Source organism: Typha latifolia, chromosome 6 (genome assembly GCF_019914945.1).
Source record: "Typha latifolia isolate L0001 chromosome 6, TyphaL0001v2, whole genome shotgun sequence".
Lineage (NCBI taxonomy): Eukaryota > Viridiplantae > Streptophyta > Magnoliopsida > Poales > Typhaceae > Typha > Typha latifolia.
Window position 1 is genome coordinate 5,056,717 of NC_133091.1, and position 23,136 is coordinate 5,079,852.

General features: G+C 35.8%; 1 protein-coding gene across 6 annotated transcripts; it reads right to left on the reverse strand.

Moving 5' to 3' along the window:
* Positions 1–1,158: 1,158 nt before the first annotated feature.
* Positions 1,159–22,795, reverse strand: LOC140791229 (kinesin-like protein KIN-12E). 6 transcript variants are annotated; one of them, XM_073141659.1, is made up of 34 exons: positions 22,243–22,795; positions 21,539–21,694; positions 21,361–21,444; positions 21,161–21,280; positions 20,975–21,088; positions 20,806–20,898; positions 20,557–20,717; positions 20,401–20,475; positions 19,189–19,276; positions 19,025–19,083; positions 18,857–18,920; positions 18,702–18,767; positions 18,450–18,614; positions 18,243–18,347; positions 17,823–18,058; positions 17,635–17,704; positions 17,497–17,550; positions 16,506–16,585; positions 14,089–14,149; positions 13,947–14,003; positions 13,734–13,823; positions 12,655–13,638; positions 4,768–6,885; positions 4,571–4,678; positions 4,098–4,261; positions 3,935–4,022; positions 3,748–3,822; positions 3,435–3,671; positions 2,557–2,655; positions 2,401–2,475; positions 2,272–2,330; positions 1,844–1,955; positions 1,658–1,765; positions 1,159–1,584 (listed from the first exon to the last, which is right to left on the reverse strand). In XM_073141659.1, the coding sequence occupies exons 1-34, from the start codon at positions 22,582–22,584 to the stop codon at positions 1,453–1,455; spliced, it is 6,699 nt and encodes a 2,232-aa protein (XP_072997760.1). In that variant the 5' UTR covers positions 22,585–22,795; the 3' UTR covers positions 1,159–1,452. The 6 variants fall into 6 exon arrangements, with proteins under 6 accessions (XP_072997760.1, XP_072997763.1, XP_072997761.1 ...); XM_073141662.1 differs by having other exon boundaries at positions 4,768–6,852; positions 12,670–13,638; positions 13,941–14,003; XM_073141660.1 differs by having other exon boundaries at positions 12,670–13,638; positions 13,941–14,003.
* Between the last annotated feature and the right edge of the window lie 341 nt (positions 22,796–23,136).

A 23,136-nucleotide genomic window follows, 5' to 3' on the forward strand; every position in this document is an offset into this window, starting at 1 on the left:
TGAGAATCACATTTTTGAGGTTGATGCGCATGTTATGCAAGGAATAAATTAGAGGATTCTTATGCTATTGGGGTTAATGCCTGAAAGCTTATCAAATGATTATGCTATTGATTGTAGGGGGTGCAATGTTATAAAACGCAACAAAAAGAAAAGAAAAGAAGAATTGACCGATATTTTATGTCTACCTATTGATGGCTTTGTTCTTTAATGTTTGTTTTAGTATCACTATTTTTGATGTGATGGTCAGTCATATTAAAACAAAACTCTTATAATATTAGGATGAAGTTAAAACTAATTTTATATAGTTTTTTTAACTCTAATACATGATCGTGCATATTATATTAGTAACAGTATTAGAGCAGTAAATGAAAAATTATAACAAATCATAATAATTAATTAAAACTAATGTGCATAGAATTTTCTGAAAAAATTGATGTGTAAAACAAAAGTTGAAACAATCACCTGAGATTAAATGATTTGATTGTTGTTACTAGTGTCCATGAATTTATTGAAGTTTGCCTTTCCCTTCACGATATAAGTTTCAATCTATCCTCAATAGAGACAATTATCTCCTATTTTTAGATAGGTTTAGATTATTTTAGATAGATTTAGGTTAGAATAATGGCGGACCCACCAGATATACAGTGTTGATGACTCGACCAAATAAGTTTTATATATATATATATATATATATATATATATATATATATTAATTTATTAAATTTACTAATCCATTTCCTCTTATATTTAATATTTAATATTTACCAACAAATTTTAATTATCATTTTGCCTTTAAGAGATATCATTTTTATCATTCTGTCTTTCTCCTCTGTCCTCATTTATCCGATATAACGAATATTTTAGCTATTTGTTTCATTTAGATTTATTATTTTTTTCATATCAAAGTACAAGTATCATACTATTGATTGGTATAAACAATTTTAGGCAAGTTTAAGAAATAAATTATAACTAAATTAGTTTAGGAGTTTGTTCTACCAACCAAATACCATTTTCACGACAAAAAGAGGGCAAATGCCTCCCAGTCCCTCCCTCTGTGCTCCGCCTTCACCCATGTATTCTAAAACCTTTTCAGATTCCATGTTATTCTCGAAATAGTCATCAACTGACATGACATTGTCAACAAACAACACAAACATATCACATAAGCCCTCTGAAATGGAAAATTTATATTTACAGCACACTTAGCTTGCTGTTTTGTCAATTAATTATATACATGCTGACGATTATACTCAGCGCTCACTACGATTCAGACATACAAAAAGTGAATTTACAGGAGTGAAAAGTTACAGATGGAGATTCATTTTGTCGAATTTAAAAGAACTTGTAGACCCAGAGAAAGAAAAAAAAAAAGAATCCTCTCCGAGGCTAGAGTCATAAATAAATAACTAGAGAGGAACGTTTGAATAGGTGTGCGGCTCCTCTCCATTCATGTTAGTCAAGCAGGTTTTTATGGTTAGAATTGCGATAGCGAGAAAGATCATGTCTTGCATGAGAAAGAAGCTTATCTGATTGGGCTAGCCGCTTGCTGAACTCCTCACAAGCAACATTTTGTGAAGTGCACTCCTGTTGCGAAAATCCAAAACTGATTAAAGAGAAAACAGGCTACATAATAATAGAACGTTTGAATGTTACATACCGTACTCCCAGTCTGATGTATATGGTCTTTGATACTTTTTAATCCAAACAGTAATTCCAATTTCTCGTCCAACTCTGCGATCTTTCGACTAAGATTAACTTTATCCATCTGCAAGGACGTGAGAGATAATTACACATCTGTTATAAGAAGACAGGTATAGAATCTGCAAAATATTATCTATTGCACCTTTAGCATTTCATTTTGCGCTGCTAGCAACTCTTCTCGCTGCTGAAGCTGTTCAATAATCATCCGACGAGAAATTATATCTGATTTCCGTTGATTTATTTCCTCAACCAAGCTTCAAATAGAGACAACCCTGAGTTAGTCTTTAACTGCTTGATTTTGTTGGATAAGGAAGCGCATAGGAATATGGCTCAAGAGCGAACCACCTCCTTCAACGTGCATATATATTATCACTGTGTGGTGAACTGTATCTTCAGATAATATTTTAGGCTTTTTTTGGTCTACTTTCTTCCTATGGTTGAAAGGTATGGAGGCAGAAATAAAGCGTCTCAAAGTCAAAGAAAGTGGTTAAATACTATTGCAAATGAGAGGGTACATCACCTTAAACAAAAAAGAAAAAAAGAAAAAAGAAAAAGAAAATGGACACAAACCTGTCCCTTTCCAGAAGGAGATGATCAATTTGTTGCTTCAAATTTAGGATTTCCAATTCCTAGATTGGCAAAATGGCATAGTTAAACAAGAGATCGTTATCAAGGTATCAGAAATTCATTGTGTTGTACCTTAGCCTTCGATTCTTCTTCTTGTTGCTGAGACTTTGCTAATAGATTTTGCAGTTGTTCTTGGTCTAGCAAACTCTGGATATATCAAAAGATTCAACTTCCTCATTGATGAGACAGATTGTTGAACAACTAAATGAGCAAAGGAGCATAACTCACAGCATAGTTGGTCATGTCTAATTTGACACCCAGTAGATCCCTAATCACATCATGTGTCATGATATCTGCTGCTACTAGTCTTGTAGTTAGCAAGCATACCTGGGTACATCATAGGATAAGAAATATTAAGAATGACAATAGGCTTCACTGTAAAGAACTAAAGAAAAAAAAAAGAAAACTGATTTTATCCAGAAAAACTTCTCACAACTCAACTCACAGAAGTCTTGACAGTTGCCCAAAAAGAAATAAATCATATGAGGAAAATATAAGTTAAACGGATAGATTTGGATACAAATCTAGAACTGGCTAGTTACTTAAAATCACTTAGAAAAGTTAGGATATAATTTTCAAAGACTAATGATTAATTTCTTGGGACAGAGATGCAAGGACAAGAGAAGCCAATGTTGCAAGTCAGCATATTTTCTGCTAAAAGACATGGAGCAATGCAATGTGGGTCGATAAAATTAAGTTTCTGACTCTGGATTATGGTGAAAAAGAAGTTTAAAAACTTTGAAAAGGTATGCCTAAAAATTTGATATTAGAAGATAACGGGGTCTCCATTTTTTTGATTGTCTCGTTGGTACCATTAGTCATTAGGAAAACTAATCTAAGCTAATGATTTTGCTTAATATCATATCTGAAAAAATCGATAAAATATCATTTTGTGGGAACACAAGCTGTGAGAAAATAAGCAAATATCGGTGAGGGAGGGCATGATATAAATGTTGCAGAAGAAAGAGAAGCAACAAATTGTGATTTTTTTCCCTGACAAACCTATATCTTTTCAGAAGAAAAAAGAGTATAATCTGTAAATCTATCAGCATGACTCCAAATTATGTAGCACAAATTATAGATTTAGTAACATGGAAAAACATTACCTCTTTTTGTTTATTAGCAGCTATTGCTTCTAGCTCTTCTATCCGGAGCATTGCTTTTGATAGTTCCTGGTCTTTCTCCAAGTTCATTTGCTGAACTATACTTGATATACATCGGAATGGTGAGCTAGATCCCCTTGTCCTCACAATGGATTTTTCTATTTTGTTTACATCTAGCTCAGGCTTTGATGTTGATGGATCAGCCTTCACTTCAAAAACCATATGTTCTAATCCTTTGAACTGTACAAAGCAACGCAAAATATTAGCAGGTATGTGACAGAATATAGTAACATATATGCTGAAGCATATCCCATACCTTTTCCCGGAACAATGACGATTGCGCTTCAGAATGCATGAGCAGCTCAGAGATATGATCTTTATATTCCTTGATCTTTAATTCAGTAATTATTTCAACCATGACATCAGAAAAGTAGAGGGATTATTTGACAAATTAGGACTTACAAGATTGGGGAAAAAGTAGGAACTGCAAGGTTTGAATATACCTCTTCCTCTTTACATCTTGTTTCCATTTCAAGATCTTCTATATATCTTCTTGCTTCATGAAGTTCGATTATCAAATCACCTAGTTTCCTGCATATTAAATTCCTATGACCTCATGATTTGTATAAAACAGGCAATCGTCAAGTTGCAAGCATGCTTTCTTACATCGGAATTTGAAGCTTTCCTCCTGTAACACATAGATCCTCTGCAACATAAACTTCACCACCATTTTCTACCATTGCAATCCTCTTCTTTAGAGCCTGAACTTCTAGCTCTAAATCTTTTCGTATTAATTGATAACTTCCAACCTCCTCTTTTAGTTCATATACCTGATTTTCCATACAATGAGCAACAACAATTAACACCTTAAATATGCGTACAAGGAGATGTGCACACCCGACAAGCTAGCATGAGCATGTGCTATGAATATGCAGCACATGCAAGGACATTTCTACAACACTGCAAAACTAATTTGAACAATTTTTAAACCAAAGTGTTAACTAAATACCCAATTAACATTATTTTTCTTTCCTAATCTTTATTTAATTAGTTGAACAACTTACATTTCACATGAACTATCTTGCAACCATTTTTTATTCACTGGAATGCCATGCTGACCAGAAGTTCACAAATTTTACCTTCCTCTCCAGTGCATTAATGGTGTCCTCAAGTTCTTCAACGGAACGTTCAAGAATCTTAACCTCTTCTTCTTTTTCCTCTGCATAGATTTTAGCTGTCTCTGCAGTCTGAAATATTGAATCCAAATTGAGTTAGACGACGTTTGTTTTAACTCTCAGAGGTCTGAAGATGGCCACAGAAATACATAGTTGCATACCTGGCGAGCTTCAACAGCAATGGCTTCTTTTTCATCAGCTAAAGACATTGCCAGTTCAAGCTTGTCATTCATGTCGAGTTTCTCTTCTTGGAGATGATCCCTCTCCTTACTGATTCTTCTAAGTTCATTCATTACTTCTTCAACAGATGATCTAATGCTTTCCTGCGCTGAATTTCTTATGAAAAGGATTTGCTTCTCTAAACCATTTATAACCTTATTCTTCTCTTCCAGCAATTCCTCTATTTGAGCAGTCTTCGAATATCCATCTTCAAGCAAGAAATGTAACTCCCTGTTTTCCTTCAAAAGCATGGAGCATAAATTTTGGGCTTGCCTCAGTTCAGAATTTGAAGTGGACAGTGCAGCTTCATTGTCAGCCAGTTGTGCTTCCAACATTTTTTGTTTCTCCAAGATATTGTCAATTACAGAATTTTTCATTGTGAGCTCACGTTGAACCTGGATCAGGGCAGCTGTTATCTCCTCATTTTTATCTTTCATGTCCTGTGCATAAGAGTTTGACTCCTGCAATAACCTAAGGTCAAAGCATAATCCTTCAACAATTTCATTTTTCCTAGCAAATTCTCTCCTTAATGACAGATAATCTGTTCCAATTTCAGCTTGGTTCCTCCCATTGCTTGAGGATCTTTGTTGAAGAGTGCACACTTTCCTCTCAATGATGCAAATGTCTCGGAGCAGTTTTTTAAGCAAGGAGCCATTTAGTTCTTTTTCATTGTCAAAGTGTAGAATAGAACTAAATGTATCAGCTACATAGAGCAGATTGCTTCTTATCTTATTCAATCCTTGTAATGATTGTTTTCCAATTCCAGTCTTTGGATGATAATTCTGTAACATCCCCATCTTTTCTCCATGCATAAGCATTGCACTGACTTTGATGACTGAGCTTTGCATATTGTCATGTTGATGAACAAGCAATCTGTCAACTTCTTCTGTTGCTAATGGTGATGTAATCAACCGAGTACATTGGCACCTAAGATGTTGAATGTCTTTGAAAATACCTTCTACATCACTTGTTGCCTCTTTGGTTCTGTCATCATGGACTTCATCCTCACATTTAAAATAGCCAGCAACATCATCTGGAAGAAAGTTATTGTCGGCTCCTATATCCTGAGACATGTCAGAACTAGAATCATCTGAAGACACTGGTTCACTTGTTTGCTTTTGTTGCGCTGGAAAGGAGTCCATATTAGATACTTGTTTGTCAACAGAAACAATGTCCTTTGAGGTCAATTCTTGAACAAAGTTATCACAGAAAACAGCAAGACCACAGATTTTCTCTTCTAATAGTTGTATATCATCTGTAAGATCCATAATGTCATTCATCATTTGTACAGATTTCTCTGGTGAATTTATTGGTTTAGATGGTAATTTCACTTTCCCATTACCAGCATCATCTGTCCTAACAAGAGGTACAGAGAGCATGCTTTGAACTGTATGGGATTCATCCAAAACCTCCTCAGTTTTTCCAATATTTGGGACTCTTGTACAAGACTTCACATTTCTGCTTTTTGAACAGGACTCTGCTTCCCTGCATTCAAGTGAAGGAGGATTTACTTTCAAATAATTGATTTGCTTGAGCAAGGTTCCTAGTTGACACTGATTTACCACATGAAAATTAAAATCCCTCTCCTTTTTGTGAGATATCACATTTATAATTGATCTCAAATTTCCAACATAACTTATCAGCTCTTGCCCAAAAGTAGACATGTCAGAATAAATGGCATCCAGCCCCTCCATTGTAATCTTCTGTATCTGTTGAAAAGATTCTTCAATTGAACATGCTATTCCTGATACCTCTGCTAAATGGGCGTGCATCTGTTTTTGCAGTATCTTATACTGTTGTAATGCAGAAGAAGTGAAGGCATCAAATTGGTGCAATTCTTCAATTAGAACGGTTTTTTCTGACAGTAACTGTTTGGTTGCTTGTTTCCAGGAATCCCTTTCGTGTTTTGCATCTTCATTGGCCTTCATTAAAGCTGTTAGAATAAGTTCAGCCTCTTCCATGGTTTCTTGAGCCTTCTCATACTTCAGAAGCAAGCTTGTGGCCTGGTTTGCTTTCTCATCAACGTTCTGTGACACATCATCAAGCTTAAGCTGTAATGTCTGTTAAAATTACAAAATTGGAGTATAAGTTTAGTCAGTAATGAACTCAATAATAAATTACAAGGTATTCACATCAGTGTAATCTGTGTCTTCTTTAATCCAAAGCACTTTTTTAGTCGATTTTTTTTTTATATTCTCAACAAATTTACTTTATAATATAGTTTACAGGAAAGAGAATTCCTAGTGAACGGCAATTTAGAAGTTGTCTGGTTCTAGAGAATTGTAACTTACTTAGCTACAAGAGTGTTAAATATTTAAAACCTTTTCCAAAGATTTCATGTAAAGTATGCATTTTAACCCATGTAAGTGCGTGTGTTCATTTTCTTAAGAAATAGATCCTATAGAAATGTGCTCTAAAACATGAAATGATGTTTGTCACTTCTCTATAAGATATAATCTGGATTAATATCAAAACAAGCTGCAGAAAATATTCTGAACCTAAATATTATCAACCGAGTGAAATGTTGCATATTTCGCAAAGGCGTATGTTGAATGGTTAATAGTATAGTATAACGATGGCCGTGCCGGTGATGGCACGACACCTAGCACCTACGTTCGAACATGAGTGCGTGCTAACCCGTGCCGATGTGGAGCCCATTTTTTTTAAAAAATTCCTATTTCCATGAATTATCATCAATCATCTCTAGTGTTACTTTTGTGCTGACAAATAATGTTATCGTCATCAATATGATTAACGATTATCGACATTATTTAATAAAACATTCTCGTGTAATTCTTATGCTAAATAAAATATTTGATCTTCCCTACTATTCTAAGTTCAACTAGATTTAGTTTTAATTATTAAATTAATATTAATTAATATTATGTGTTAAATGTAGTATATTTTCAATTATATTATGGAGTATTCAATCATAGTAATATATTATGAAGTGTTCAATCACTAATATTAGTTTAAAAGAATGTTAGTTATATTTGCATAATATTAGTCTAATCCGATATAAGCAGTCGATATGACAGATACAACCAAGGTTCCCAGTTTCGGCCGATCCCGAGTGGGATCGGCCGAAACGGATCGGGATCGGCCCTAGCCGATCCCGATCCCAGCCGAAACCCGATCCGTTTCGGTCGGGATCGGCCGTTTCGGCCGATCCCGACCGAAACGAGTGGGAACGGGTCGGATTCGGCCCGGATCCGACCCGGGGGACATCAATAATTGATGTCCCCACCCCCCCACCTGCCTCTCTCCCTTTTCTCTCTCTCTTTCTCTCTTTTCCTCTCTTTTCTTTCTTTCTCTCTTTTCTTTCTTTCTCTCTTTTCTTTCTTTCTCTCTTTTCTTTCTTTCTCTCTTTTCTTTCTTTCTCTCTTTCTCACGGATCTCTTACTCTCTTTCTCACCGGCGACTGAATAGTGAGTAGATCTCCATCTCTCCGGTGATCTCGACCTCCAGCGACGTTATCCGACGACCTCGATCTCCGGCGACCTTCGGTAAGTTTTTTTTTCAGTTTTTTTTTTTTTCCATTGTCTTTGCACCCGCAAAGTGTGCTTCCGCGCACTGCAGCAGTGCTTCTTCAGGGCACTGCGGCGAAAAGTGCCGTTGCGCACTGCGGCGGCAAGCATTGCTTCTTTGCACTTGCCGCCGCAGCAAGTGCGGCATCTGCTTGCACTTGCCGCCGCAAGTGCGGCATCTTCTTTGCAGCGGCAGACTTGCCGAAATCTTCTTCTTTGCGTGAGTCGCAAAGAAAGACTTCTCTGCTGCTGCTGCAGTAGAGAGTAGAGACTATATTTTATTTTAAATTTTATTTATATTTTTTAGTTGCAGAGCTAAAATATCAATGGCTCCGAAAGAGAAGTCATATGATACTGACATTGGGTGGCAACATTGCAGCACTATTGGGCAAGATAAAAGACGCGTTAAATGCAACTGGTGTGGAAAGGAAATGAGTGGTGGTGTCAGCCGTTTGAAAGAACATTTAGCTGGAACACAAGGAAATGTAGCAGCTTGCACTCAAGTGTCTTTGGAAGTTAGAAAGCAGATGTTGGCTCATTTAATTGGTAAAAAGAAGGATAAACAATCTGCACAACAAAGAGAGTCAATGATTCGTGAAGAATTGATGCATAATCTGTACACATTGATGATGATAGCAAAGAGCAAAGTGAGGAGAATGAGGAGGACAGACGGATGAGGAGGGCAATGAAAGAGAGCGAGAAATATGCATAGAGAAGAGGAAGAGATGAGAAGAAGCTTTGGTGGTAATTTTCGAGAGATCTAGATCGGTTAATATACGAGGAGAGAGAGAATATGGGGGCGGTAGTTCTACCCATAGGACTCACCGGTGTTACGAAACGGAGTAGTCTCGAAAATATTGGACCAATGGATACATATCTTCAAAAAAAAAAAAGGGTCGTATACGTACTTCAATCAAGACAGCTCTCAAAGGAATTAAAAATGCAAAGAAACACATTGGTAAAGCTATCTCTAAATTTTTCTTCTACAACCATATTCCTTTCAATGTAGCTGATAGCCCTTACTATCACACTATGGTGGATGCTATACAATCAGTAGGGCCTGGTGTTCCCCCTCCTAGTTCAAATGATATTGCTACTAAATATCTTGACTCAGAGGTAGATGAACTTCATACTTATATTGAGACATTTAAATTTGGATGAATTTGGTTGTACACTGATGTGTGATGGGTGGAGTACACAAAACAGAAGAAATATAATTAATTTCTTAGTGTACTCTAGCATGGGGACAATATTTTTGAAGTCTGTGGATGCTACTGCTCATTTCAAAAATGCAGATTATATTTGTCAGTTGATGGATGAGGTGGTAAAAGAAATTGATGAAAAAAGAGTAGTCCAAGTGGTTACTGATAATAGGGCAAATTATAAAGCTGCTGGAAATTTACTGATGATTAAAAGACCTCATTTATATTGGACGCCATGTGCTGCACATTGTATTGATATGATGTTAGAGGATATTGCAAAAGAGCCTGAAATTGACATGGTCATATGTGAAGGTCAGAGGTTAACAAATTTTATATATAACCATGGGTGGGTTCTTAATTTACTCAGGCAGATGACTGGTGATAGGGAGATCATCAGACCCGGCGTCACTAGATTTGCCACTCACTTTTTAGCCTTGGAGAGCATCATGCGCTACAAGGATGATATTATGCGGATGTTTACATCACAGGAGTAGTCTATGAAAATTAAGAATATGAAACCTAAAGATAAATCTTTAGGTGAAACTTTGAAAAATATGGCTCTTGGAAATACATTTTGGAATAATATTACAATTGCCACCGCAGTATTTGAGCCTCTTGTCAAAGTATTAAGACTTGTAGACAATGATGACAAGTCTGAGATGGTTTCTTATATGAGGTAATGGACATAGCTAAAGAATCAATAAAAAAAAATGTGGGCCAAAGTTATAGGAAGTGGTGGAAGATGATTGATTCTAGATGGAACAAACAACTACATAGAGATATACACGCTGCTGGTAAGTATGCTTTTAAGTTCTAAGTTTTAATTTACTTTTATTTATGAATATTTAAAAATTTGAATGCTTAAAATTTACAAATTTTAAATTTCTACAGGGTATTTTCTTAATCCAAGATTTCAATTCTCTAAAAATGTCAATAATGATAGTGAAGTCTTGTTGGGGGTTAGAAAGGTAATCAGCAAGCTTGAGCCCGATATTCATAAACAAATCCTGTGCGATAAAGAAGTGAGTTATGATTCAATTAAATAATTTTATTATTATTTGTTTCAAGTTTTAACTTTCAATATAATCAATAAGCTAATAATATATTTCGATTTCGGATGGAGAGATATAGATTGAGAGTCAAGGCAATTCAAGATTGCTAAAGTTCTTCTTTGCGGCTATATCTCATAACACTCCAAATTGAAATGTGGTCTATTTATGGATGGGAGGAGGCACCAAATTTGACGCCAATAGCAAAGAAGATTTTAAGTCAAACTGTGTCTTCATCACAGTGTGAAAGAAATTGGACTACTTTTTCCTTAATCCACACAAAAACACGCAACCGACTGACAATGGAAAGATTGGATAAATTAGTTTTTTGTCATTATAATATGAGATTGAGGGAGAGAAATTTAAGAAGAAAGACAGAAAATGAACAACTGATTGATTTAAATCATGTTTTTGATGAAGAAGACCCTTTGACTCTATGGATCAGAGAAATGGAGGACAAAGTTATTAGATGACGAGAGATAACCCATGGTTAGATGAAATATTGGGAGAGATCACGACGACAGGGCGAGCGTAGGCCGGTACGAGTCATAGTCCTGATGATACATATGGTGGTGAGATCGTTCCATCTAAATTTGTTGAGGAAAGTCAAGGAGGCATAAGGAGTGAAGACAAAGAAACTGAGGATATATATACATATCAGCGACGTCGTCATGAGATGCATTTTGGTTCCTATGATTATGGTACATCGAGTATTTATTGTTTGGAGCCATCACAAGATCCATATGCTAGTTATTGTCCTCAGTATCCTCAGTATTCTCAGGCACAAGATCCAAATGCTGGTTATTATCCTCCTCAAACGCAAGTCACACAACAAGATCCAAATGCTGGTTATTATCCTCCTCAAACGCAAGTCACACAATAAGATCCATACAATATGACTAGTATGATGGAATCACTTTTTGGAGCATCAGGTCCCAGACATCAATATTTACAAACTTATGGTGATTATGATGATGAAGACTATAGAAATTTACGAGAACCAGCTCGGTATTCAACAAAGTTTTAAATTTTGAGTAAGTTAATACATTTTTTTAAGTTTTTAGACTTCATATGTGAGTAATTTTTGTTTTCTTATTTTTTGTCATTTTTCTAAATTTTTCTGCATTTTTAAATAATATTTAGAATTTTATATAATTAAAAAATAGTCCGATCCGATACGAACGGCCGATACGGCCGATACGGCCGATACGTATCGTTTTTCTGGACAGCCGATACCGATCCCGATCCCGATACTGGGAACCTTGGATACAACCAATACGACCAATATATATTATTTTTTCAAACGGTTGATCCCAATACCAATATCGAGTTTTGGAACCTTAGAAATTACTCAGCTATTATTTTGTAATTACAAGAATTTGCTCAGTTATTAGTCTATTGTTACTTGCTTGTAATTACTTAATGTTTGCAACAGATTGTGAAAATCAACTTGTTTGATATGCATGCTTGAAGAGAATCAATACACGAGTTTCTAAGACCTTTAGCAATTGAATCGATACCCTATTTAGTCCATTGAACTATTTCTTTCAATTGATAAATCTAGTCAGCATCAATCTATAAGTCTTCAATGATGCTAGTTATATTTTATGACCTAGTCAAACTAACCTCATAATATTAAAGGCTGTAATACATAGAAGAAATTTAAAGATAAGGGTACTAGGTCACCAAATCGTATGATGTTGCGTCTAATAATTACTAATGCTGCTCAAGTACTCAAGGAGGGGGTGACACATGATAACAGTTATTCAATAGGCAAAATCTTAAAGGTTCAAATTTCAAAAGACCAAAGAATTATCTTAATGATGTCATACTCATTATGTCAATATGTTTCAAGGTATAGCTAAAATATTCTAGTATGTGCTCTTAAAACCATCTACATTTCATTTTCACTTGAGTTGTTCTTACATGTAGTGCATCCTCAGGTTATTCAGCATTTCTTAGAACTTATAAATTACCAGGTTCAAGTGAAGAGAAATTGTTCACCTAGTTTCTACATTTGCTGAAATTTCAAGTTTAATAGTATCAAATACCTTGGCAGTCCCTACCTGACATTTTGGGTCAAGCTCATTTATCACTAATTCTGTTTTCTCCATATCCAATACTTTTTCAGCATTCATATCATTCAAGTTTTGGGTCACCATAGATCCAGTATCAATACTTTTTTCCGTTTCTATGACAAAATCTTCATCATATTTCAAGTCATTCTTCAGTTCTTGTATTTGCGAGAATTTCTCATGTTGCTGTTTCTTTAGATGAAACAACTCTTTGGAACTTTTATCATTCTCCAACTGCTGACTCTCCATAATAGCAAGAGCTGCTCCCCTCAAAGAATCCAGCTTTGCTTTCAATTCCTGCCCGATTTGACCTGCATTATCTAGGTTATTTTGCAGATCTGAGATTATCTTATCCTTGTCAATATTAACCTTTATAGCCCTCTCAACATGTTCATTAACCCACAAGTTTCTCTGGGGAAATAAATTGACAACATTCTCAATATATTCAGATGCATTTTCGAGTGATTTTCCACCGTCAATGAGGAAGCTTGTTAAATCAACAATTGCGTTCTCCCATTCCTCCGAAAGTGAAGTAATTTCTACATCTCTGGCAGCAACAAGATCCCTAAGCTTTGCATTTTCTTGACTTAGAATAAGCAATTGATTATAAAGTTCCTGATTTGTGGTACTTAGGAGCACAGAGCTTTCTGCTGCTGACATATGGACAATGCTCAATGCATCATCATCCTTTGGTTGGTTATTCAAAATTTTGTCATCTTCAAGGTCTTTATGCAACTTTTCCAGTCTTGCAGCCAAATCATATTTTATAGTATGACCACTTTCTGGTACTTGATCGTTGTTTAGATCACTAGCCTTGAATGCAGTACCATAACTAAAAGATTGTATATCATGTTCTTGCTGTCTTTCAAGATCTGCTCTCTCACATACTTCTCTGATCAAGAATTTCAAGTGCTTGCAGTTCTCCTGTTTTACATTCTCTAGCTCTGTGAGTAATTTAACCTGTTGCGATTCATCATAGCTTTAATAAAGATTCTGTCATCCATTAATTCATTTTGAACAGCACCTAATTTCAAGTGTAAAAAATTCCCTCTCACCTGATAAGGGTTCACATCTTGAACCCTGTCATCAACACCACATAGTGCTGTCCCATCTGCGAAATCTCCTTTGATCAGTGATAGCTCCCCCTATGAATGTTCAAATTTGTCAATCAATAAAAAGTATGAGATTGGTCTGACTTGGTTAAGATTGTTGCCAGTGGATTATGGACAAAAACTTTTGCAAAGAAGGAAGCAAGTGAATACCCTTACAGTATACTGTTGATCTTTATCTTGCATCATGTGATTATCGCTACAGGTGTCTCCACCCTATGAGGAAAGCAATTGCAAGCTAAAAGATCCAGGCATTGAAAAATAACTCTGAACAAGAAATCTTAGCTGGAATAATTCTTACAGAACAATTTTCTTGTCCGTACTCTTGATACTGTTTAAGTTGGGGATGCAAGTTATTGTTTCTGCAGAGAGAAAATGAAGTATCACATATTACTTCAAGCTGAAATTTATCCCGAAGAGTTATTCCTGCATTAAGTATCTGATATATGCTAAATCATTCAGCACAAAACTACCCTAGTACGACTTCACAATTATCAAAAAGTCAAAACAGTAAGCATTATTGGATAATGATAAAGATGTGAATGAGATCAAAAAGTTGCATTAGATTAATATGCTTCTAAAGGTTTATGGGAGTGAAACAAAAATTAAGCTCTATGTCATCAGGAGCATTCATGGAGGCTTGCCTATTTGCCAACCAGCTCACCTTTTCGCCAGAAAATAACCTACTTAGCATTTCTAGAATTACTCAAGCAGTACTTGGAAAGCTGCTTTGAAAAATATACATTATAGAACGAATATTTGCAGCCAAAAACACAGGAATGTTCCCATTGTGTCATTACAGTCTGACCCTGAACTTTTGGTTGTCATCTGAAACAAAAGCAGTTTGTATGTGCTTATTTTTACAGGATAGTGACAATCATGACGAGAAAAGGAACAAGATTTTATGTTATTTGAAATGTTCCATCTGAATATTAGATGCATGGAAATAAAGATAGAAGTCAAATTTGTCATTTGATTTTGATGTACCGAGGATGACATGATGAACATCACGGTATAGGCTCCTGATAACAGCTTCTGCTTCTCTTGACAAAATATGCATCCTAGTTATCAACTTATTATACTTATACTGTTTAGCTTTTCACAACAATATATATATATATGCTGCAGAGATAAAATTCCATCAACTTGAAAAATAATCAATAAGTCTGCATACCATATCATTTTAGTCAGTACTTGACATGAGTGAAAGGCTAGCAACGTGAATACATTACTAGTGCCTAAGCAACTGATGATGCAGTGTATAAGCTCTAAAAGCAATTTTGTGAATTTCAGGTATGAAAAGCTCATATAAATAATCATCAAAGAAGTCTTAACACATAAGAATTACTGAAGTAGCCAACTAAATTTACTGCTAAAAGGTTAACATGCATTATATGTCCAAGCCCTTATTTAACTGGATAATTGTGAACCAGAAAAGAATAGAAAAGGCTGAACTAGAGACTAAGCTATTATGAGGACTAGTTCAATTGCCATTAAACTAAGACATCACCCCACATGCAGCCCCTAAACATTGCATGCCCTTCCGCAAAAAATAGATAATAAGAATTAAATGGGGCTAGAGAAGGCTTGAACTTATGGCATCTAGAAAATTGGCTGTGATACAATATTAGATAACCAAGTGACCCAAAATTTCAAGTCGTTAGATAACAAACTAGCAATGTATATTGTACCTTTAAGAAATTGAAATAATTATGTTGTTTAAATATGCAGAATAACATATCATTTTTTTTATTAATGAGAGAATTTAAAAGAACCTTGCGTATAGATGCACATTTATGCACGCATGCATGCAATGCATGCAGACATGTGCACACACATAATAACTTGCAACTACTCTAAAAGCTTAAATTGTTAGATTATAGTGGTTTTTATTTTTTATATACTCATACACCACTTTACTCCCAGGCTTGAAACATTTATGAATTATGATAGACCTAAGAAATTGACTTTACTGAAATGGATGGAGATCTTTTAACTTGACAAGGTAGGCTTAGTGTAGTTTGGACTCGAAACCTTTTGCTCTGATATTGTTGATAACTCACAAACTACTTTATAAGAGCTTAAGCTGTTAAAGAAAGATGGTTTCTGACATTCATATTCTAAGTTTCTAACAACACAGAAGGGGGTAGTGCAGCCTTGTATTGCAAGTTCGTCATGGAAAGCAAACACCCTCACTTGGTAAGGCCACAAACATCTTGCCTCCAAGAGTCTTAATCTTGTATCTGTTAAAGCCTTGTGCAATAAGACACAGTCAGAATAATACAATTGTACATTTTTATGTATGAAAATACCAAAAGAGAGCCATAATGTCAACTGGCTAGACATAGGTTGTTCGATAGCTACATTCTATAGAAGAAAAAAAATATTGGAGCCTGTCACTATGGCACAGTTCTAAACCATGTAGTCAATCAGAGTCTAAAATTTTCATTAGCTAACAAGATTAAGATGTTAAAGAAGCATTCTTAGGTCATTCATGTGCTATTCGGTAAGAAAACTAGGTATTTTCTAAATTCGCTATTCATATGGAAAGAAACACATCCATTAAATAATGTTAATTATATAGTCAATCGAACTATTTTCCTCTTTTCAGTTTTCACAAAACTCTAACATGCAAGGAAACATAAATCACTTGTTAATCTGATTAGCTCGAAAATGTGAAACCATATTAAGATCATAAGATGGCAGGAATTAATTTACCTAATGACTACAATATTACTTTCTAGGCATGCAGGTTGTTGCCTCCTGCATATATCCAACTCCATTATCTTTTCATCATCCTGAATATTACATTGTGAGAAATTACTCAAAAAGAGAAGTTAGAATTGAGTTAAATAATGTCCCAAAGATCATGAGGCAAAATTGAATACCAAATTGATTTCAACCAAAATAACGATCATTAAGCTAAGGAATGAATAGCAGGTTTTCCGGCGCTGTGCCAGAAATCAGGAAAATTTCTAAAGATCATCTACGTCAATTTTATCTGCTTGAAGCATCTTGTTGACTCAAAAGTTTCATACGTATTTCCACTAGAATCTAAATCTTGTTTCACTTGAAAACAAAGAAGTGCTAATGACAACACAATGTAAATGAACTACAAAGTACAAAGTCAAGCAAATCTTTGAAGTACATACTTGAGGTACTTAAAATCTGATCGGATGATCAAATGACAACTGACATGAATTCATTGAAGCTTGCTAGCAAGATTCTCAATGGCCATACAATTTGACAATGGAAGAACTATGATAGAATGATAGAAATCGAGTCTATCTGTACCTTTTAATCTTCCCTTATTTGTTCAAGAATGTATATTATGTAACTACCTTTCGTCTAGTTCACTAAAAAAATTGACTAGGCATATTAATAGTTTGAGCCTCCAAGGTCCAAAATATTACCCGAAAATTTAAAAGTTAGACATGATAATACATTACGAAGCTTACAATTAGTAGATGAGTTTAGTAAAAGGATTATAGTATTTTCTTTATTCTACATCCCAGGGATGATATTTCATGTCTTTCTAAGAAAATAAAGAAAAGAAATTAGTGAGATTTGGTGATCCTTTCACTTGAATTTGAATTTTGTACTACAAATATTGCATGCTTGCAGGTACATGACTGAAACATAATTTCTCAAACAATTTCAGGTGTCAATGTAACAAATTCCAAAATACTCATACGCACATTACACATACCTGAGTCCCTGGCCTATTAGGTGTTTCATATTTCCTTTCAAGAATGTGAAGGAGCTATATGCGGTTAAAAAGAGAATATTAGAGAGGTAAGCTTAAAAGGTCAACATGAGAACGTATATTGAAGGGAAAAAAACTAACATGGTTACGCAGGTTTGAGATCTCTCCTAACAATGTCTCACGTTCTCCTTGCTCACAGTAGTGTTGAAGCCTGGATACAAAACAGACAGATCAACATCCACTTGCTTAAGCTAACTAATGGTTTTTTCAGCTAAAGGAATTAGAAAGAACAAAATAATGATTATAACTTAGTAAGATTTAGAGCTTACACCCTAAGCTGGTCAACCAGCCTCATATTTTCCAATGCAAATTGACTCATATTAGGATTCCTATCAATTTGTTCTCGTAGTAACTGAATTTCTTTGGACAACGCAATATTTTCTTCCATGAGATAGCCATCAGAAGACACCAGGTCATCTGCAAGTAACTCCAATCTTCCGAGTTTTTCATCACGGAGTTTAAGCATTTCTCTAGTCCGCTGAGCATCATCTTCCATCAGGTGCATCTGCAAAAAATTGTAAAGTTGTGAACATCAGTCAAAATACTTTTAGAGTAAATATAGAGCTCTAAGTAGAAGAATATGAGAACTTATATACTTGTAATATGCATATGCCACCAAATTATTTCAACATTTCCATGTGGAAATTCTCCAATATATGAACAACACCATGACGCAAAAGTATATTTACCAGGTGATTCATGTGCTTCATTTCAGCCTCTAGCATCCGGAATTCAGCTTCTGTCATTTTCTCTCTCCTAAAACTACCAACTAAAGCAACTTCCAGGTTGTTAACCTGATTTTAAAACAATTTTTAGTTGCTTAAAGTTTTTTTATAATAAATAATTGCCTAGAGGTAATTGATAGAACTGTAGAAGCATGTGCTACATGCACATACCTTCTGTTGCAGAACACTTAAATCACTGAAAGCATCATTGTTCCCTCCTTGGAAAGAATTGTGTTCTTTATAAAGATCACCAGAACTGACTGGCTGAAAACTGGAAGATGGATGACATACAGATCTAGAAGTGTTTTGGTGCTTCTTAAGGAAACTGAGTTGATCCTGTTGAATAGAGTCAATAGACAGCTAACAAAGTTGGCATCAAGTAATCATCTCCAAAGAACTTAGGCAAAGATATAAATATCTGACCTTTAACTCTTGTACCTGCCGCTGCAATGCCATAACATCTCCTGAAGCATCTTCATTCACTTTTGCCTAGAAAAAGAAAGAAATAGAATTAGAAGATATGCAAAATTTTCCTTTAATCTGTCAAAAGCAATAAGCAAATTCCTCTGATCCAGTACATTATTTTGAATGAGCTTGGCACGCTGAGCAAACTTTAGAGTGCTTAGAGTCTCATTTGAAGAGCTGCAAGGTGCAACTCGCTATCAGTTGTACATATTAGATATTTTATTCATAATGGTACTAGATACTAGAATGAAAGCTGAAAAATTGGAAGAAACAATACGTACCAAATAGATGGGCTGATGTTGGCTACAATTGTAGTTTTAGAATTCCCTCCTAGAGAATCCTGCAGAGCGAAAAAAAAAATTGATATGAGTCATGACAACCATGGTAATTAAGGGAATGGTGGGACCAGGAGAGAAATTGTTGTTAGTTTCTAGTATGCTCTGACCTGAAGGAGGAATGTGAGCCTTGAATCTCTATAGGGCACGTGACGGTTTTTGCCATTTGCTACATCAACTAGAGTCATGATCACTAATCTGGAAGATGAAAAAAAAATTTCTTACGAGCTTTGATGCATTTAGAGGTAGACCCTAATGCCAAACTCAATAAATAAATAAATGAATAATGCACACTGTTACAAAAAAAGTCATGCTAATATTATATAAATATGTCCTCATACCTACATGGTAACTGAATAGATATGCATACCATAAAAGTGGTATCAGAAATTTAATTAGAATGAGACAGCTAATCAGATTTTCATGAATATCAATATTTCCTGTAAATCACTCCATCTACAGACATTAATATTTGAAAGAATGGTGGGAAGATTATTACTTAACATAAGCAACATTTTACAGTATCCTTGGATGACATTGCCCTATTTAAAGTTGTTACAATCCGTTAGGTTAGTCAAATCAGTTGAGTCGAGTCGAATTAACTCAAGTTAATTAGTTAGCTTTATCTTATTATATTGAATTTCAAATAAATCGGATAATCAACATGTGGATCTAATCAGCTAGAATTTTTACTCCTATAAATAGTAATGGACACCTGTTGATAATTATCATTGAATGAATAGTTTAGCCTAAGTATTATTTTCGTCTTTTATCTTTTACTATAGTCGTTAGATCACATTTATCTTTATAAGAGTAGATCATAACCATACAAGCATTCCGATCTTTTAAATTCCAGCAACCTTCCTCCACCAACAACCACCCTACTTTACAACCGTCCCACCACTCTTGGCAGTCCGCCACTCTCCGACAACCGTCACAACATCGGATATTTACTTTTCTACCCCGTTCTGACCTTGCTTTACTATTTCAAACTATAATTTTCCATCCAAATCTCTAATTGACTTCATTCCAAAGTTACTAGATCCAAAACTTTCGAAGTTACTACTCATCAAAATCTCAAAATCATCATACAAACAGATCGTTCCAGATCTGGTTCGTAACAAAAGTATAAACCACTAGGATGGAACAAATGTTCAAAAAATTTTAAGGGTTAACACAGCTGGACCCAAAAGAGGATCAGCTTGGTACCATTCTAGAAGAAGAAATTTGAAATAGGTTATTGACTCAAACAAGTGGAGAAATATGTGTCTATTATCTACAACAATTAGATTCATTACTTTCATAGTAGGAAACAAGATTACCCTAATGTTGATAAGGATCTATTGATGTTTGCTGCTTCTTTCAAGCGCTCTCCTTCTGCACCAGAGCTTTTCTGCCTAGTTAAGAGGATCAATTTGGTATTAGTAATGGATAAAAGAATATGAAGAATAGCTATATTTCTTAGCATTTAGCATCACCTCTCTGAACCAGCAAGATCCACTAAATTCAGTCTTCCATAACGGAGATGTGTCATGGAATCAGTTTCCCATCGGCTCTCAATAACACAGGTAAAGACACTATGGGAGCGACTACTCTCACTGTTCATGTTGGTTGCTGCCATTTTTCTGTTAGCAGCACCCTGCAGTACACAGCAAGCGAGAGATGTACCTAAGTATCAGGAAGAGCCTTTGGAAGTGCCATAAATTGACAATGCATGATTATATTACCTGTAACAGAAGTTCAACAACATCTTTGACAGATGAAACATCATGCTCACTTAGGTTTTCAACATACACACCTTTCTTCATGTCTTCTCTTAGCTACAGGAAGGAATCCTCTATAATACATAATCTTGCATGAAATGCTAAAGAGAGTCTCAAATCACCAGTATATTACCTGAAGGTTAGTTGATGATGGTTCAAGTAGATCTGTAATCTGTTCATTGTAGATCTCAAGAAAGGAGCATTTACAATTATACCTCAATTGCTCATTGCTTCGACACTCCTCTTCCTTACATCAAATGAAGAATCATTCAGTAAGAACAATAAGGCTACTAAGATTAAGTATACTTCAGTACCATACCTCCCGTATCCTTGTAAACAGATATTCAAAAATACGAGGTGTCATCCCACGATCATTGCTAGGAGTATTATCCAAGTCACGAAGCTCTCCCATCATTGTATATGTCTTTCCACTACCAGTCTACAAGTTAGAAAGAAAAGAAATCATGTCCCTGTTCCCTGATCAATTTGAAAGAAGCTACACATGTTGCAACAGCCCACCTGACCATATGCAAACATGCAGCCATTATAGCCAGACATGCAGCTCTCCACCATTGGTAGACCAACAACTCTAAATAGTTTCTCCTGCTCAAAAAATGGAAAAGTAAGAATGCCTTTGATTTTGAACCACGGCAAATTAAACAGGACGAGTAGTTCTACACTAAATATGGCGACAAACCTGCGACATTGTCTCACAAGCAATGTTGTCAAATGTAAACCTACTTTCAGGATGCCCTGTCCATGTTAAGGTCTGTGAATTTTCTTGAGTCAAACATCTGTTGTAGCCATGCAGAGTACTCTCAGAAACATTAATTGGACGAATTCGTATCAACACCTGTATGAATCATCCATGACGTAATATGAATATAGATGTCATAGTGACCAGATGCTTATAAAATGCAAATAAAGATAATTTTTATAAAAAAAAAAGGACTAACACAAATATAAAATTTGGGTTGAGGAAGCTTTATAAGATGAGAACCAAAGTTTGGGAATAGAAGTGAGGATAATGAATTCAGAAGAATAGCATCTAAGAGATTGTTGAAACAATAAATGAAGAAATTATCCCAGCCACGACAATCCCCATTCAGGAAGGGATCCCTCCCATCCACCCATAGGGATTTGGAGAGAGTAACAAGTAACTAATAAAAACATTAACAGAACTTGCATTATATCTTATAATGTGTAATTTTGTCATCACAATATCATGTAATGTAAAAGCTGAAAACGAACAAATTACAGTTCTATCCATGGTCGCGGACATTACGATAAATTCCAATCGGGTGTACTCTTAGCGATGCCCAAAATGAAGAGGAATTGCAACAAAAGAAGAAAAAAAATCACCTTTCCAACGTAAAACTAAGAATAAACACTAAATCTGACCTGCACATTATGATCCTCCCAAAAAGATGGATCCTCCTTGAGCTCAAAATACGGAACCTCAACCGGCACCAAAGATTTTGCTTCACCAATCCCCTTCAAACAACTCCTCTCCCTAACCCCATTCCCGGCATGAAACCTAGAAGCTGCCCTCGCCGGTGTACTATGCGACGCTTTGGGGGTCAAAATTACTCCCCTAGGGTTCTGAGCGGGATCTGGGATGGAAATTAGAGGGGATCTCGGAGGAGGGAAGGGAATCGGATCGATAACGTCTCTGAGCTCGTCGTTCTCGTTGGCTTCCGCGATGCGGATCCGGGAGCTGCCTCGGCGAGAGGCAGCAGCCATGGCAGGAGGAGGAAGAGAGGATCAATGAGGAGAGGTTAAAGAAGGAAACCCTAGAGAAAAAATGGAGAGGGTTGAATGTGGCGGTAGAAGAAGCGGAGCTAGTGGAGAGTGGAGACGTCTCTGACAGGAATAACGTGGAGGGGGGAGAGAGAGAGAGAGAGAGAGAGAGAGAGGGTTTTCGGGATTCCGCTGGATTTCAAATTTAAAGTTCAAGCGGGGGTTTGACAAGGGAGAGGCACTTTGCTGACAAACAGTCCCCACAAGATCCACACTACTCATTTGTTTGCTTATGATTAGGATCACGGAAGGCAATTTTTGACGCGTTATCACACTCGTGATATAAATTGATGACGCCAGAGATACTAAGGTAGATTAGGAGTCTGTAATCAAACTTGAAAGCTCCAGCAATAAGGGAGCGACAGCAAAAGCTAGTGTGTTTTCCTATGGAACCCTTGGCAGGGAGGTTTTGCTTGGGAAGAGACAAAAAGGTGGATGTAGACATGATCATTGGGCGGGCTGGGCAGGGTTCGGTCCGGGCTTAAGTATTTGTCC